The 18122-nt window shown below is 33.6% G+C and overlaps 1 protein-coding gene across 5 annotated transcripts in view; it reads right to left on the reverse strand.

Moving 5' to 3' along the window:
• Positions 1-18122, reverse strand: part of LOC110460102 (nostrin-like) — a 60690-nt gene that overhangs the window by 30102 nt on the left and 12466 nt on the right. The window contains exon 2 of one of the 5 annotated variants that reach the window (XM_021512821.1): positions 7499-7606. The exons of 1 other annotated variant lie outside the window; for it this stretch is intronic. In XM_021512821.1, the coding sequence (XP_021368496.1) occupies positions 7499-7606 (108 nt within the window). Of the gene's footprint in view, positions 1-3230; positions 3332-7498; positions 8892-17263; positions 17450-18122 lie in introns of those variants that run through there. 3 more of the 5 variants (XM_021512826.1, XM_021512820.1, XM_021512825.1) reach the window with 3 other exon arrangements.

Here is an 18122-nt window from a genome sequence, read left to right on the forward strand (position 1 = left end):
ACGTTTCCTTATATTGATGTACCAGAGAATGTCAAGGTTGAGCGATTGAAACTTCTTTTGTTAAACTTGGCTATAGTATCTTGTATTCATTCTTTAAGCGTGTTCTATTTACATGTAAAGTTTATTTTCACCTACGTAGATCACCTCTAAACTGTGACGTTTTATCCTGGGTCAGTCAGTAAAGCGGAACTAAGACCTCACGACCTTTAACGATATTCAAACCCACAATAGTAAACAGATCCAATTGTGTGATGGACAATAGCGTTATATCTCTTTACGTTGGATCAAGATGACATCATCAACTGGATCACCCTTAACTCATTCACCCCTGAAATATTTTAATGAACTTTTCCCCAACCTTTGAATGGGAAGAGTTCAAATGTGTCTTCAGGGGTGAAAGGGTGAATTATGCAATATCAGAGGAGGAGAACAAAAATAGGTCCCTGAATGTAATTGTTTTACATTGATATTTCCTTTGTAAAAAAATACAAACCTATCTCCTTTATGAAAACGATACATTTCCTAACATTCCTGCAATTGTTTTTAAAACACTCATTTTCTTTTCATGGATTTTCCAAGTTAAAATAATACATTTGAGAAAAATATTGCATCACCTATATAAATGTATATTGTTTTAAAGAATGTCTGAAAAACTGACATGTATTGAACAGATTTCAAGGAAATTTGAGCAAATTCATGATATTGAATGAACCCTATACAAAGTAAATTTATTAAAGATTCAACAAAAAAAATGTAATATTCGAAAGATTTTTCAATATATGCAGTTGAGTGAAGCTGCCCTTTCTTACCCTTAGGTAAGATGTAATTCCATGCAAATGTACCCTGTTTGTAACCATCTTTTAAAATCACCAGACTATATATCTCAAGAATGTTATACATTAACTCCATTGAACTTAACATTTGGATGTATGTTCTCAATACACTCTAGAGACTCCTCGACTATTAGTATTACAAGAATTATTTATAAACACAAACCGTGATATTTTCGCCCTCAGGCCTTTTAAATATAACACGGAGACATCACTCTCCAGTGACAAAGGAATTACACTTGTTTACGCCTGGTGATAAGATCACCCTTCCCACTTTTTAAGACTGTATTACTGTACCAAATATTGCGTATTTTCAAATTACGTTCTTAATTGAAATGCGAGGACATGAATTTACATTTCACTCAACACGCCTGCATAATGCTGTTGTAAACACTTCCATATAAATTATCGTGTGAAACCAGAATTTGCAAATGAGGCTTCATACATTTTTTTAACAAAATAAAGATAACCTGACAATTATAAGTTATCTACAGAAAACTATTTTCACCCAGTGTCAAATTCAATCCTTTTGTTTAAGGCAGATGGTCCCTGAGTGTTTTGGTTTGTAACTTTAAAAGAAGAGTCATTTTCTTAACAAAACATGAATCTTCAAAATGTTACCTGACAAAAAGTATCCTTTATATACCTCTACCGTGTCATGAATCTTCAGACAAAACTTCAGCTTTAAGTGTATAAGCTTTTGCAGTTTCCTAAATAATATATCTGTGATACCTACAGATATATTTCACTTAGACTATTGTTTGAGTCATTGTATAATCCATATACCTAACAATTAGACTTGCTCAAGTTATTTTTGTGGAAAACTTACAAAAGAGAGCATTAATATTTAGGAAATATACCTGGCAGCTGAGAATATTCTTACGCATGTCTGTTCTTTGTAACAACAAAATTACAACATAAAACAGGAAATACGAAAAAAATACTCAATCAGAAATAAATTGCACTATAAATCAATCATCACATAATAATGTTCTTCTGATGGTCTTATAGACATTGTTATTTTTTAACATATACCGGTAATAAACTAAGCCATAAGTCGAACGGAAAATCATATTCATTTTTTTCATTTTCATCATATAATAAACTCATAAGTCGAATGGAAAATCATATTCAGATTTTTTTCAAATTCTTCTTAACTTTTCTTAGCCAACTGAATTCACTCTACCCTGAAATTTCATAATGAACTATTCCAACACTTGAGTTGGAAGAGTTCAAGAGTGTCTACTGGGGTGAATGAGTTTACATCACTTTCATCATGGCTGAAAACACATTAAGACAAGTACTACCAGAGAACATGTACATTATCTCATCCGACACTGAATGTTAACTTTTTTAAACTGAAAGAGAGCAACAGGAAATCTTTACCATAGACCAAATGCAATGAAATATTGTTGTTTTTGCATCATATATACTCTCTCAAATCTAAACCTAATGCATTTGTCGGGATACAACTGGGTGAGGTGTTATGGTTTGACTAAATCTAAGTTGTAGTCAAAGGAGGCACGGTAGTCTGGTGGTAGGACGCCGGGCTCGTGACCGAAGGGTTGCGAGTTCGACTCTCGTCACGACACTGTGTTGTATCTTTGAGCAAGATACTTTACTCCGCTTGTTCCAGTCTACTTAGCTGTAAATGAGTACGTGGATGGGTAGTGCTAGAATTGTAAAATGCTATTTGTGAGTGTCGAAATGGCAGCACCGGTTGTTTGCTCCCCAGGGAGTTGAGAAAGATATTGGCTGGTTGCAAAGGCCCTATAACCACGGATAATAATTTGTGAACTGCTTTGAGACGACCTACAAACTAGGTTGTGACAAAGCGGTATATAAGAACCTCAAATTATTATTACTAATGTAACATTTCACTATGAAAGCGTGTATGACTCAAAATTACTGCGCCCCAACTAATTTTTGAGCTACGTTCCTTCTAAGACAGATCTACAATTGCACCTTTAATGATGTTCCATTTCCACTTTTCCCTTAGATGGTGTCTTTCTGGGTACCGCTGGTTCACATAATAAATGGCTTTCAGAATATTTAAGTTCAAATTTCATAAAAGAAGCCTTTCTGTTGGGAAATCATTTCAAATTTGTAGAAGAATTCAATATTAACATAATATGTACACATCTATATGCTTGCAAAATCTCATTTTCACATAGTAATGATTATTAGATAATCTGCATTGACAAAAACTTTTATGATCCTTGGATCAAGTAATTTAGTTGTCATGCAAAAAAATATCAATTTTACTAGGTGATATATCAATAAATATTTTAAATAGCTCATGATTGGCAACATCATCAAACTTAGACACCATTATTATCCTGTTCAGAAGCCAAACACGTAAACAAACAAATTTTCTTAGATAAACTTCTAAACACTTACAACTAATAGGCTGTGCTTGCCCCACTGTAAATTCCTCAGACTCCGCATCGTTTTTGCAAACACCATGATATTGAATAATTAAAATGTTATTATCAATGAATCGACGAATGCACCAAATTGTATGTGCACATGCCCATGCATCATAGAATTCAAGATGCAATAACTTAGTTGTAGAAATATCATCACGACTGACCAGGATCGAAGCTGCTGGTTTTTTAGAAGTTGTCTGTATTATACATCAGATTGCACCAGTGGTTGTTGGGCAACATTATCTGAAGTGGGAAGCGAAACTTGAAGGATGGATTTGAACGACACGACACTGTCCCTTGCAATTAGGCGATGTAAAGTAACTAATGAAGTGTAGTAGATCCTCACCTAGGTAATCCAGGTAAAACCAGACAGGTGGAAATTTTACAGGTGTGTATATATGGCAACCAAAATGTTTAATGTACATATATATGCATGAGATATGGAGACAAAGGATTGTTCTATGCATATACCAGAAAGGCACATCTATTTTCTAATATTAAAAACATCAAGTGAATGATATTCATTTTTATTTTACTGAACAAACATAAATGTTTAAGCTGCAGGTACCATATAATAAATAAACAAGTTCTTGCGAATTTTTTTATATGAAAACAACAATAACAATATTCAAAACTATATTATCATGATTTTGTTCGAGTGTCATGAGATCGTTGTCCTTTATCATGTGCTGATATGTGAACGTTACATCTTTGTTCGTTCTTGAGATAAAGTGATAACAAGATCTGTGGAAATAAGAAAAGTAAGAAAAAACATAACGAAAACAATAGGGATTTCCATCCGAAATGGAAAACCCTAATAACATCAGTCCACCTGAAGAAGCACAAGAACTTGCAGAAAGGTCTAGGGGTCATGNGGGGGGAGGGGGGGTTGTGCTTTATATTATGTCTTATAAACATCTATGGTCATATAAGTATGTGCCAGGTTTTGGTAGTGGAGGAAAGCCGGGACTTGATGGGCTAGTGATCATAGATGTCAGACACCTTAATCACTATGCCACTGTGGGCCTTTTTATTTTGTATATATACCTTCAAAGAGTAAAATATGGATGTATGTTTTAATATCACCTCTTGACTAAACAACAGTTCCTTTGAGAGGAAATATGGAACTTTGGAATATTTAAACACCTTTAAAAAGAAATGTGGAATTTTTGAACATTTTAGCACCTTTGAGAGGAAATGTGGAACTTTAGAACATTTAACACTTTCACCACTGTAGACCATAATGGACTCAACCATATCAATACATGGTAGAGTCTACTAAGGTTACATAGGGGTGAAAGGGTTAAGCAATGTGGAACTTTGGAATATTTAAGTTATAGACATTCTTGGAACAAAATTGTTTTGTGATACCTGTTGGTCACTGAGGTCTGATCAGGAAGTACCAGACTAGATCCAACACATTTATAAATTATATATTAAACATTTAATTAATGTATAATTCAAAATACAGGAAGAATTTATCCTGAAGAGATTTAGGGGTGCAATGGTAACCAAGATTTGTGAGATATTCACCAAGACCAGCAGAAGACTAGCTTGGGGTCATTATATCTCTAAATCTGTAGCCATGGACAATATAAATATGTTTGTGCATTCTCATGTCAAAATCAGCATGTTGGGAATTAGAACAACCCCGTTATTTGTGTGACTAGTATACTGTCCTGTTAAACCAATATGATCTCAATGCAGAGAAAAATGAAATGTCTTTATGTAAATAGCATGCCTATAGTGACATTAAGATACATTCAGTCTTGTAGGAGTTATGCCCCTTTGGTTTCAGGTGTCTATATCTTTTCTACATAAGGAAGCGTAACTGACAAACATGCCGCACATGTCAATTGATATTAGACTGTTACATAAACAGAAATACAGGTATGTACCTGCTGAAGATAAATGTGTATTGATTGCGACATCATCATGTGGCCACATCTGTATGTATATAAACTCAGAATATACAGTTGCAAAAGCATTGTTAACTTAAGGTCAGAGAGTCCCACTGCTCTGCGTTGTATCTCCAACAAAGAAGAGTTCCAATTTATTTGAAAATTTTCTGACTTTGAATTGTTTGCTTATTTACTATAGACATGCCAAAGAAATATATTTCACGCAAAATATTACGACTCATTCTTGGAGATTTAACTTATTCAATGAACTAACAGTCATGTTACTTAATTGTTACAATTTTTTTCAAAATGTAATTCTCACTTAAAAACTCCTGCAACCTATATATGATTTTTTTGTATTTCTGCAGCATTTCAGGTATAGCATCTGTCAATTTCATTTTGAATATCAAGATAAAAACAATTTATAATTTACAAATTTAATTACTATGAAAATATCACATTAAATTTTTCCTTTGAAGTATCATTATAATTAAAATGGTGAAGCTGATTTAACAAGGCCCAGGAATATTATCAGTGGTATCAACATATATTAATAACACATGCTACATGTACCTTATAATTAACTCATTCACCCCTGAAGACACATGTAAACTCCTCCAATTCAAAGGTTGGAATAGTTCATTATGAAATTTCAGGGGTGAATGAGTAAAATATTAAACCCTTTATATGTGTCAAGAGTTATCTCCCTTTAAAACATTTACTATGCATTATCTGCTATTTACACTGTACCCAAGCGTGATCATAAATATTAAGTGTTATTAATTGATTCATTAATTAACTATGTACAAATTATAATCAAAAATACATAAAGCAAGTTTCCCTCTAGTGAAGAGAAATGTAGCATGCATCCTTAATACAGGGCCAAATGAGACAATGTTATTAAGACAACAGATATAATATGTCCGCTGACGTAATCTCTTTAAAAAAAGAAATGTAATTATATGCATGTATGTTTCTAACTCGTGTGACAGCTTTGACATCCTCGTTTGCATGTGACAAACCAGACAGACCAGTCACACGCATGTTATTCATTCTAATCATATTCAACCTAATGAATACCCCCCCCCCCGGCACTTCATAATTTTGAAAAATGAAAAATAACTGCAGAAACTTCCAAAATTCTCAAATATAAAACCTTTAATAAATATTGATTAAAGTAAGATGGTGAAATTACGATGACGGAAAGGGAGGCTGACCAGAAAAATGATAGGTGTCACTTACAAGGGATGGAGTGCTTGTTTGTTGAATACGGTACGTGTGCTTTTATGTTTCCATGTAATACACAATAACACAGGTGACAAAATTGTATCGCATTTGTCCCTAAGATATACCACTGCTTCAATACATTCCACCGATAATAACAGAAAACAAAATGTCAAAGCATGGAGACATCGAAAACAAAAGTAAAGACAAAAGTAAAAACAAAAGGAAAGCAAAAAAAGAAAACCATAAACCACCCGCTAACAGCTCTGCAAAACCAGGTTTTCTTGAAAGGGTGTACAATGCAAGCATATTGTGGGCTTTAAGCTACATTTTTCTTTAAATTGTCATCCAGGTTCTTGTATACTGGTATGAAATGGCTAAAGGCAGTTCTATATATCATGTACACATATAAAGGGAGTATATTAGTAAATACGATGAAATGGCTAACGATCAATACAAATAACATTCTTATCTGGCTATAACACACAAGCTTATTTATTTATAAAATTAAAATATGACACAACTAGCGTCAACAGAATCTAGCATTGAGGAAATGAATGATCATAAATGATGTTGGATTAACAGATTTATATTTTGCTATCATATAATCTAATCAATTGTAATTAAACCTGTCTTATCCAGCTCCTGCTTATTTCAAAACCCTGTCTAATTGAACCCTGATTATTTAATCTACAGCCTGTCTAATCCAACCCCTGATTAATTTGACACTTTTGTCTAGTTCAAGATAACAAACCAAATAAGACCTGAATTATCAGATATCCTGTCTTATCTGACTAATATGATGTGTCCCTCAGGGTTTCAGATTTGACAGGTTTTACTAAGTTTTTGATGCCAACATGATCAGTAATCACAGACAATCTATAATTCTGTAATCACAGACAATCTATAATTACAACATATGTCTGTCAAAGCACGAAGACAATTTGGCAAAAAACAAAAGCTAACAAAATGACCATGCTGCTATTATGAATTGAAAAGAATCAAATACCATCATGTGGGATTTCCTATAAAGGATCAAGGGTCGAGGCGTTAAAGGTTCGCAAACCAAACAAAGGAACATGCATAAGACATGCTTATATGGAATAGTGGGCACCTTTGCGATGGACTCGAGCGACCCCGGAATTGTCCAGCTGTTGAGCCACCACTGGACCGTGTCCGGAATGACCATGGACATGCGGCCGAATCGTCGGTTGTACCGTGCCTGGTGACAAATTTTACAGTGTTTACAGAATGGATGCTCATGATGCACATGGGTGTCTTGTGATGTAATCAATGACATCATTCTCCTCTCCTCATCCGTGACGTTTTAAATAATACTGGTGCATATTCATTCACAAATTATATCATCCACTTGAGTTAGTACACTTTATTTGGTCATTCACAAATCATTAGCATCCATTTTAGTTCCACTTCATTCACAAATAAGGATCCATTGGAATTTTACCTTATTTGGACATTAACAAATTAGCATCCACTGGAACTACCTTATTTGGACATTTACCAATAAGCATCCTCTGGAATTCTACCTTATTTCCTCTGGAATTTTACCTTATTTGAACATTTACAAATAAGCATCCACTGGAATTTTACCTTATTTGGACATGTGCATTTATAGATAAGCATCCACTGGAATTTTACTTTATTTGGATGTTCACAAATTCCGATCCACTTGGATTCTAACTTATTTCATTATTCACAAATCAAAGTTAACACTCCTATAATTAATCCTTGTTGACCTTTTTTAACGATATTTTGTTGACACTTTGATTGAAATAATGATCCACTATATCACAGCATTTGATCTTCATCCTTTGATAAGTCACAAATCCAATGAATAAGCAGAATCACTGGACTTTTTCTCACATCCGTCATGATCCTACACTGGTTTCTTTAGAAATAAAGCAAACTAATTCAGTTTAAAACACCATGAAGTCTCAGATTTCCAAATTATTTTGATATGAATCATTTACGCAGTACATAAACATGTAATTAGCATGATCGTTCTACAAAATGTACATGGACATCCAGTGTCTGACCATTTCTATCAACTCGATCGATATCTGCCATCCCTTTATTTATCAATCATTGCATTAATGTTGTAATATTCCATATATACACTTTCGTCGCGGCTACGACTATCAAAAGATTTCCCTCGTTTCAAGTGAATGTTGACCACTGCTTCGCACTCGAGCACGAAATATAACCAAATTGGCTAATTGCTTACTAAACCACAAAAGATATACAGTCATGATATCACACATGCAAAACAGGCAAGAAAACGACGGCCAGTGCCACAACATTTCCCTGATGACATCATTAGATTAATATTCCAGTCTGTCATCGGAGTTTATATTGTATCACCCACTATAATTTTGGCAATGCACATATATACACATGTTCATACAATGGCTTCAAATAACAGACAGCTGTTCGACAAAGTATCGTGGCTATCTTGTACATGTAGCTTGACTGAGTTCATGTTGATAGCCGGAGAAGGGGAATGGCCCAAAAACACTGTTACGCATGTACAAATTGTCCAGAGATAAGAGTCTTTTCATCCTATTGTTGTGTATACATCCCAAAAAAATACAAAGAGGCACAATGGGCCTGTATCTACATAGTTTTGCAGTCCTTCCTGGCAACTTGTAATATCAGTTTATCTTTTCATTTTGGAACTCTGTAAAAGAAATTATCCAAATATCCTAAATAATAAAAGAATTCATCAATATCTAACACGTATGGAATTGAAAAGGTGAAATCCCAATGCAAATAGATTATCATAATCAGTATGTGTATAGTATTAATATTCATAGGACATGAAAATAAATCAAAATAGACCGTTTAATCTGCACACTGCCTAAATCAGTCCCAGTGAATACCACTTTACTTTTCTTGGGTTAATAAATTATTGTATAAACTTCATGGAAGGTCAATAATTGTATATAATATTGTTGTATATACACACTAAGTAATTTATCAATACATCTCTAATTTTAGATGAATCACTGAATATCACATGCACTTTTCTTGGATTAATAAATTCTTGTATTACCCTAAGTAACTTCATGGAAGGTCAATAATTGTATAATATTCAGCAATATCGCGGAAAGTAATTTATCAATAGATAGCAAATTTTGAAGGATACTGCATAAAAAGATAATTTGGAATGATAATTTATCAATAGTGGCACACTTGAAACACACTTTATATCACATAAATGATGCCTTGTATTAATAAAAGCCCAATAACATTGGCTTCTGGAATCAACACTATCGGACACATATCAGACACAACAAAGCCCCACTGTAACTTGTACTAGTCAGATGTCCATATATATCATACAAGTGAACACCTGCAGACTGGTCTAGAAAGATAGATAAATACCCATTTTAAGTACTGGTCAAGCCAGATCTCATATTTACCATAAATTACCAATGATGAGCCCGTGCCCCAAATAAGCCTATAATAATAATAATAATAATAATAATATTAATAATAATAATAATAATAATAATATTAATAATAATAATAATAATAATAATAATAATACACGTTTATCACATTTTGCAGATTGAACATAAATATATTTATTATCACAGATGTTCTTTATAAGTTATTTACGCCCATAGAACTAGTAATCAATCAGTGTTACAAACTTGATTATATTCCATTAATTTAGGCCTTTTACCTGGGATGGCCCATAAAGCCATATTGTGGCTTAATTCTAATGGGGTCCTATGTATGTTCTTTGTTATAATTCAATTATAGACATATTTTAAAATCCTTCCTCTTTATCACAAAACATGCAATCATAAGTGGCAAATTACTGTAAGACCCAAGTGTTATGCATTCTGTATGTTTCGAAATTTATCATCTATCATTTTCTTTTTTATATGTAAATGAAATTTTACAGGTTTCTTTACCTCCAGGAACTCATTGGGGAAAAACAATGCATGTTAGAGTACATATCTAGCTAGCATAAACCCTTAAGTTGATTCTACACATGTATAGTGGAATCTGTAGAAGTTAGTCCAATTATAGCCAATTTCACCCCATTCCTAATAACGGGTTTACCTGGGTGTATTATAGTGTTGGGAATCGTTTGAGATTTCAACATCGATGATCGGATATAATCGGTTAGTGTCAACCGATCAATTTTCGATTATAAATCAGTTAGCCTACCGTTACATAATCCTTAAAAAATATGACTTTTGTTTTAACAATGACATGACTTTTCCTTTTATTAACACCATTAATGAAACTTCAACTTTTCCGCATAGTTTCGTATTTTTATTTTTTATCATACCATTTCAAAGCAACAATCTTGATTGATGAACAGTTATCATTTATATTTTTTGCAATTAATTATGCTTAAATACCATGACTGGTAAAAAGTTATAGTTAAGAGTAAAATGACATAGAACTCCCATTCTCTCTTACTGAAAATGAAAGTAGAACTCACACATCTGGTATTGAAAACAATCATCGATGTCGACATCTCAAAATCGATTGTCGGGAATCGGTTGCCTTTCCGATTAGATATCGATTATGATTGATCATTGGGACAACACTAGTGAATTATAGGTAAATTACAGTATACATTGTATACATCATGTTTATAAGTCTATAGTAGTATTTCATATATAGCATAGAGCCTAATTGACACACAGCTGTGGGAGGGGAAAACAAATCAATGCTTATCATTTGTTTTGACAAGACCACCTGCAGAAGAACAGTGGGTGTATTGCATTGTGTTTTCCTGACATTCATTGAATGAGATACGTATGTTTTATCTACTGTTTACTACCTCCGTCATCTGGTGTCAATTACTTGTGTATAAAACGGAGACGCGTACTTAACTACACCTGTATCAATCCAAAAGTACTTTTGGTGCATGTACAGTAAACTATATAAATCTGCCACATTCCGCTGTGAATTATGAGACCATTACACAGATGCGATGATAAAAATATCACTACAATAGCGACATCATAATTGTTATGTTGGAGATCGCTGGGCGGTACTCAGCCAAGTGGGCTGTCGGCTGTTCCATTTATTGAAAAAACTATACCTCAGTGTGAAGAGCAAATTACAAAATTAAAATAATAATTAATAGTCTAAATGAAAAAAAAAAAACTATTTATTATATAATTAAATGTGTGCAAATAATTATAATCTTTAGTATATACAATCAAGGAAATATGACTTGATCAAAATACACTGAACAGCTATTTTCACCAATACCATAAATCATGGATGTCTAAATCTTGCATTTTAATGTGATATATTCTTTCACATGAATCTAATACAGACAGCTATAATTATAATTACGCATTAATGATCACAAAAAGAAATACTAAAATTGATCATAAACCTTTAATGGTGACAAAATTTGAAGTGAGAAAATTTGAAGTTAATTTCAATATTTGTCACTGTATATTTATCATTAACCAAAATCTCACCAAACAATGAGAATTGTAATACAGTAGATTTCACTTAATATCACTTATCATTTGTCGAAGGAAAATATGATATTAACCAGAGCATGATATAAAGAGAAAACATGTTTTTCTGAACATTTCAGATGTCAAAACCTGGAAGTGACCATATTTAAATGTCAAAGAGATATGTTGTATTATCTGACCCAAATCATTGAATAATTTATGAGTATAAATTATATTGCACTTGAGAAATTTTCACTCTCTGCTCAACAATAGAAAATTTACACTAATGTAGTACAAAAGTATCATAAATACCATTAGACCTAGTAATGTACGTATATTATGTTGCAGAATCTTTAATCAAACTACATTTCATATCTTTCCTATGTTAACTAAAATCCACCTGTTGTTGAAGTCTTTAGAGAAAATGAAATGCAACTCATGATCATTCAGGAAAGCAGGCTTATTGCGTAATCATACCATCCCAGCAACAGCATGTTTTGAAAAATGACATCACCCGTTAATGTTATAAAAGGTGTGGGCTAATCCCAAGCATGAGTGAGTTTATAAATGATTTTAACTATATACAATTGTACGATTAGATTACCCGTTACATGTAAAGTTTGCGCTGCGACTATTACTTCTAATTCTGTTAAAGGTCAGATGAAATCTGAATGAACCCTGGGAATAAAACTTTGTTTACATGCATTCAAAATCTGATCTGAAAAGTTCACCTCAATTATTTGTTACATAATATACTGTAATGTTGCTATTGAGCGCCAGTTAGTTCTGATAATTGCCCTCGGTACCCTGACTCATAAGTAATTTTTGTTTCTGATTTTTCCCCTAAGCTTAGCCTGTATCTAAATTTTGAATCAGGACTAAAATTTAAGTATAAGTGTTCCCAACAATTCCTACTATTTTCCAGAGTCATAAGTTTTTGAACAATTTTCAAACCTTTGAAATTATAGCAGTTAGTAAACTCAAATACCCAAATTTTTGAAGTAATGAAATCTGAATCATACATAATTTTAAGGTCTCATCACTAACTCGGGTTGCGAGTTTGAGTCATGGCACGGCAAGGCACTGTGTTGTATCTTTGAGAAAGATACTTGACTCCGCTTGTTCCAGTCTACTCAGCTGTAAATGAGTATGTGGTTGGGCAGTGCTAGAATTGTAGAATGCTAGCTGTGAGCGCCGAAATGGCAGCACCGGCTGTATATGCTCCCCAGGGAGTTGAGAAAGATATTGGCTGGTTGCAAAGGCCCTATAACCGTGGATAATAATTTGGAACCACTTTGAGACGACCTACGAACTAAGTTGAGATAAAGAGGTATATATAAGAACCTCAAATTATTATTGTTATTATTTAGAAAAGATTTAGAGACATCCTAAAATATGAAGAAGGAAAAGTGATTGCCTTTCCCACGGTCTGATTTATCAGACAGGATTTAGAGACTAAATGTCCTTTCCACATTGTTTTAAATATCTGACAAATTTTAGAGACTTTCCCTTGTCTCAGATAACAGTAAGGAAAGGAGACTACTTTCCCGTTGTCTTATATATCAGACAGGATTTAGAGACTCTCTTCCCCACTGTCTTTCATAAAATAAGTTGTTCCTGGGAAGACTTAGCCCCAAAACATCCTATCAATATGAATATTAGCTCATTCACCCCTGAAGGCACATTTGAACTCTTCCAATTCAAAGGTTGGAATAGTTCATGATGAAATTTCAGGGGTGAATGAGTTAAAAGCTTCATACAAGTTATTGGTGAACTGACTTTGGATAAGTAAACTTTCAAAATTTCACTTTAAAGGAGTTGTCTATTCTTAAATTTGTTTGTTTGTGTTTTATGTCCTATTAACAGCTATGGTCATTTAAGGACGTGCCAGGTTTTGATGGTGGAGGAACCAGACAGAGATCCCGGAGAAAAGTTTCCCACCGACGGCCAGTACCTGGCGACTGCCCCTCGCAGGTCTCTAACCTGCGACCCAGAGGTGGAGGGCTAGTGGTGCTAAAATTGGCCCTTGGGACTCCCCTGTTGGTGTCAAACAGGAAGAGAGTTAATACTGAGCTCCAGACAAAAAAACACCTCATCCTCCCTGATAAGGCTGATATACAAATCAATACACAGCCATTATACAGAATACATGAGCCCCATGATATGTGTGTACAGTCTCTACATAAGTATACACAGGGCACAACAATCAAACCAATTCTACAATGATAGGACATCTGTGGGCCCGTTCAATATCAATTATTTATCATCGACCATGAAGATACAGGTTTATGTGTAAGATGCATGCTAACTTGTACAGCCGAACCTGTATTGAGAGACAACCCTTGGGAAGTCCAAATAGAGACTTCACAACACATACACCTGGTAATAAGCCCACCCAACCTTTTGCAGTTTGGTAGAGAGCCAACAGATGCTATTGCCTTGTCCTGTAATAANCCCCCATCCCAAATCTGGGCTTATTGCAGGATAAATACAGTAATGTAAGCTCAATATTGCTAACTAGCCGTCACAAAAATAACACAATATTTTGACTGTACTTAAAATATTACGATCCAGAAAACCTCGATTCTAAGTATTGTAGATTATAATGTTTATGCTGAAGAAGTGCTTGACATTGTTTTTTATACGGCTATCAAGATCTAGAAGGCAATAGAGATTACATAGATATAGGACAATCTACACATCAATACCCTGAACCATTACACTATGTAATTATACAGCACTACACATTATGTAAGTACATCGGTACTGCAGTAAGTGGATATTTTTTAAGTCGCCACACATTTTTAGCACATGTTTTGTGTATACAATGTATATGTGTACAGTCCTTCAGGCCAAACAAAATCCTACATCTGTTTAGGGTTACATCCAGAAAATTAAGGCTAGGACAAACAAAATCCTTCATCTGTTTAGGGTTACATCCTGAAAATTAAGGCTAGCACAAACAAAATCCTACATCTGTTTCGGGTTACATCCAGAAAATTAAGGCTAGGACAAACAAAATCCTACATCTTTTTTATAGAATAATATTAAGATTAATTTCAACTTTATCTAAATGCAGCATGCTTGGTGTGACATGTTCCAAAACCATATAAACTAATTTTCCAATTTCCATTGCTGACCTGATGCTCACTTAATGTAATTTCTCCAAGTGTATAAAATTATTATAAATGTACTAAAGTAGGAGTACAATATATTGCAATATTTGTACCCACCCTTAAATTGCTAAATCATTCTATGTACAAATGTATTCCCACTATTTGTTTTTTGTATGATCTTCGCTGAAAATGTGTTAAGAAATGAAATTGGTACATTCATTTAATGGGGACGAGACAAGACATAAATCGGAAGCTGGCAATTAAATAATTAATGTGTCCATATGGGGCACAAACCTTGCTTATGAAATTTCATAATGAACTATTCCAACCTTTGATTTGGAAGAGTTCAAATGTGTCTTCAGGGGTGAATGAGTTAAGAAGTTCTTATTCAAAAATAGGCTTACAATTTGATTTGGGTTTATCCATAGGCATGGTAACCCTAAACAGACTTTATTTTTCTATTTGGCCTTAGATATACACATTTTTTTTTTTAATATTTGTAAAATGCTGCAATTTTATCAATGGAACATTTTGGAGCACTACCGCATCCACTTATAAATTTACAGCCAGTCACTGAAAATGTTCTTGAACCAGTTGTTCATTGCTTGGCATTCTTTAGTAATTTTTGTCACTTCCTTTAAAGTCCCATACATTCCTCACCGATTTTCTCTAGTAAAACACTTTTTCTTGGTCAATATATTCCTCAGTTGTATTTTGAAGCAATACACTTGACTTCCTCTTGACATCAAGTCCCATAAATTCCTCAGTGTTAAGAGTGAATTAATACCTCCTTGATGTAGACTTCTTTTATATTATCCCTCAGGAAGTAATGAAGAATTTAGACTCAATGCACATGATGCAGAAATCAGCCAACCTAAAGTGAATCCTGTATAATTTGGAAACCTGTACAAAGCAAATCTTCAATTTTTCCATTTTTATATGGCTCTAACGTAAATTGTACTTGTGGAATCTGAAATTTGTGTAAAGCAGACCTTCAAAAAGGCCCCACTAAGTAATAAAGTCCAACCAGTATTAAAAGACCACCTATGGAAAGTCCAAACAGTGGTCTCTTAACTCAGGTTGTCTCTTAATACAGGTTTTCACATGAGCAGGCTTGATCGTACATTACTGTGTAAAAAGAATCTGTGTTACTCAAAAGCTAGCAGATTCTTTCCCATCCTGGTAGAGTTTAATTTAGTAAGAAGTTTCCACAGTACAATATCACTGTCTAAAATAGCACCTGGTGACCCGAAAACCTGCTGATTCCAGATGAATAATCAATTTCTGCGTCAATGATGTTGAACAAAAGCTTTTCACTGTACACATACATATTTCTTCTGCTTCTGTAATTCCGGAGTCCAGAATGTTTTGAGTACAGCGTACAAATGTATAAATGCATATAATAACAAGGCGGTTTGATGCCTCAACAGCACAAATAATTACCATGTTGTGTCTGGGTTTTCCTATAGCCTGACAGGGAGTTATAGCTACAGAACAAAATGGTGCCATTCTGTGCCAACAATATTTTCATTCTCACTCTACAGATAAATACACACATATATATACAGTAGGTACATGTACTAGCAACTAACATAACAATTTAACTAAAACCAAGTGCAAAATTTTCCTTACAAATCTTATACATTCATTATTACAAATCATTTGAAATAGTACATTTCTGGGTTTATCAGGGTATTTTTGAAACAAGACACTAGATTTAAATTGGGATTGTCATTAACAAAAAAAAGGACAAATAGGAATTTTCATATGTCAAAAATGTGAAAAGGAATGCTCTATAAAATTGATTAATAACTTTAAAGGCCTAATATATTATACTTAATGTAATATATCTACTTCCTAAAAGGGCAGACAATCTTGTTTTTGTTTTCGAAATTGGGAATTTATCTGACAAGTTGGGGGAAAATGGAGCCTATTTTCAACTGGGATTGGTTAATCTGTTAAACAAACTTAAAAGTGGGGGTAATAAAAACCTGATTTTGAACTTAATATTGATCATAATATTAGTTTAATTTTCTGTTATTACATCTGCAGTTCCATTACTACTTCTAAGAAAATCATGTTTAAATATACAGTGAAAATTTTATGTATACAGTAATAAAAATAAGAGATTCATTGATATTTTTTAGAAGGGCAGGGAGGGTCTTTCAGCAGCTTGTTCAAACACCAGGGGAATAAGGAGTTATCGTGATGAAAACCAGACTAACCTGTTCTGGCATTGAATATTACTGGAACCATCATCTGACCTTATAGATTTCTATAAAACACAAATTTACATACTTGACACAATTTCATTTGGACGATCAACGTTATTTCCTTCATTCCTGTTGACAGAGAGTGGCGATTACTCTCTATTCATCCTGAACAAATTTCCTTGGAATCACAATAAACTTACGATACACATATTTTCAAAATATGTATCATTTGGCAACAGTCAATCAAATTATATTCCATATTTCATCCCACGAAAGTCAACAAAATCTTTCCACCATACTCGCTGAGAGAAGGCAGTCTTCAAAATCTGATTCTACAATTTCAACATGGATGAAATGAACTGGTTAGGTGCATTTCATGCATGATGTTGATAAAGATTGCAGTAATTGATTTCGTTGACAGCATGCTGTATATTACACAGAATCAACAAAGTTGAGTCATAATAATGTTTCCTGTGGAATTTGTCAAATGTCAACATGCCATGATTCATGAATATCTATTCCCACATCCCCAGGCTAGATATAATATGCCTGTATATACATACAGTAGAATCAATTAATGGAAAATTGAGATTATGTTACCAATTCACAGCTTAATCAATATATCAAAACTTATAATAACTTTTTATCAAAATACCACAAAACCTTTTGGACAACTAAGAGCTATTCTGAACATTGAAACGGGATATTTGGAATTCAGAATATTTTGGTTTCTGACAAAAATCACTGAAAATAAATCATTTCCCAAGAAATTATGACTCAAACACAAACTTCTACTTAAGGCAAATCAGGTCAATTTGTATCCAAATTAGCATATTCAAATACAGGTAAATCATGCTTCCAAATCATTTGTATAATTGACACCCAACTAGAACATCCGAGACCTATCTCTAATACCCCATGCATGACCATTAAATATATACCCA

This window comes from Mizuhopecten yessoensis, unplaced genomic scaffold (assembly GCF_002113885.1).
Source record: "Mizuhopecten yessoensis strain PY_sf001 unplaced genomic scaffold, ASM211388v2 scaffold10317, whole genome shotgun sequence".
Taxonomy (NCBI): Eukaryota; Metazoa; Mollusca; class Bivalvia; order Pectinida; family Pectinidae; genus Mizuhopecten; species Mizuhopecten yessoensis.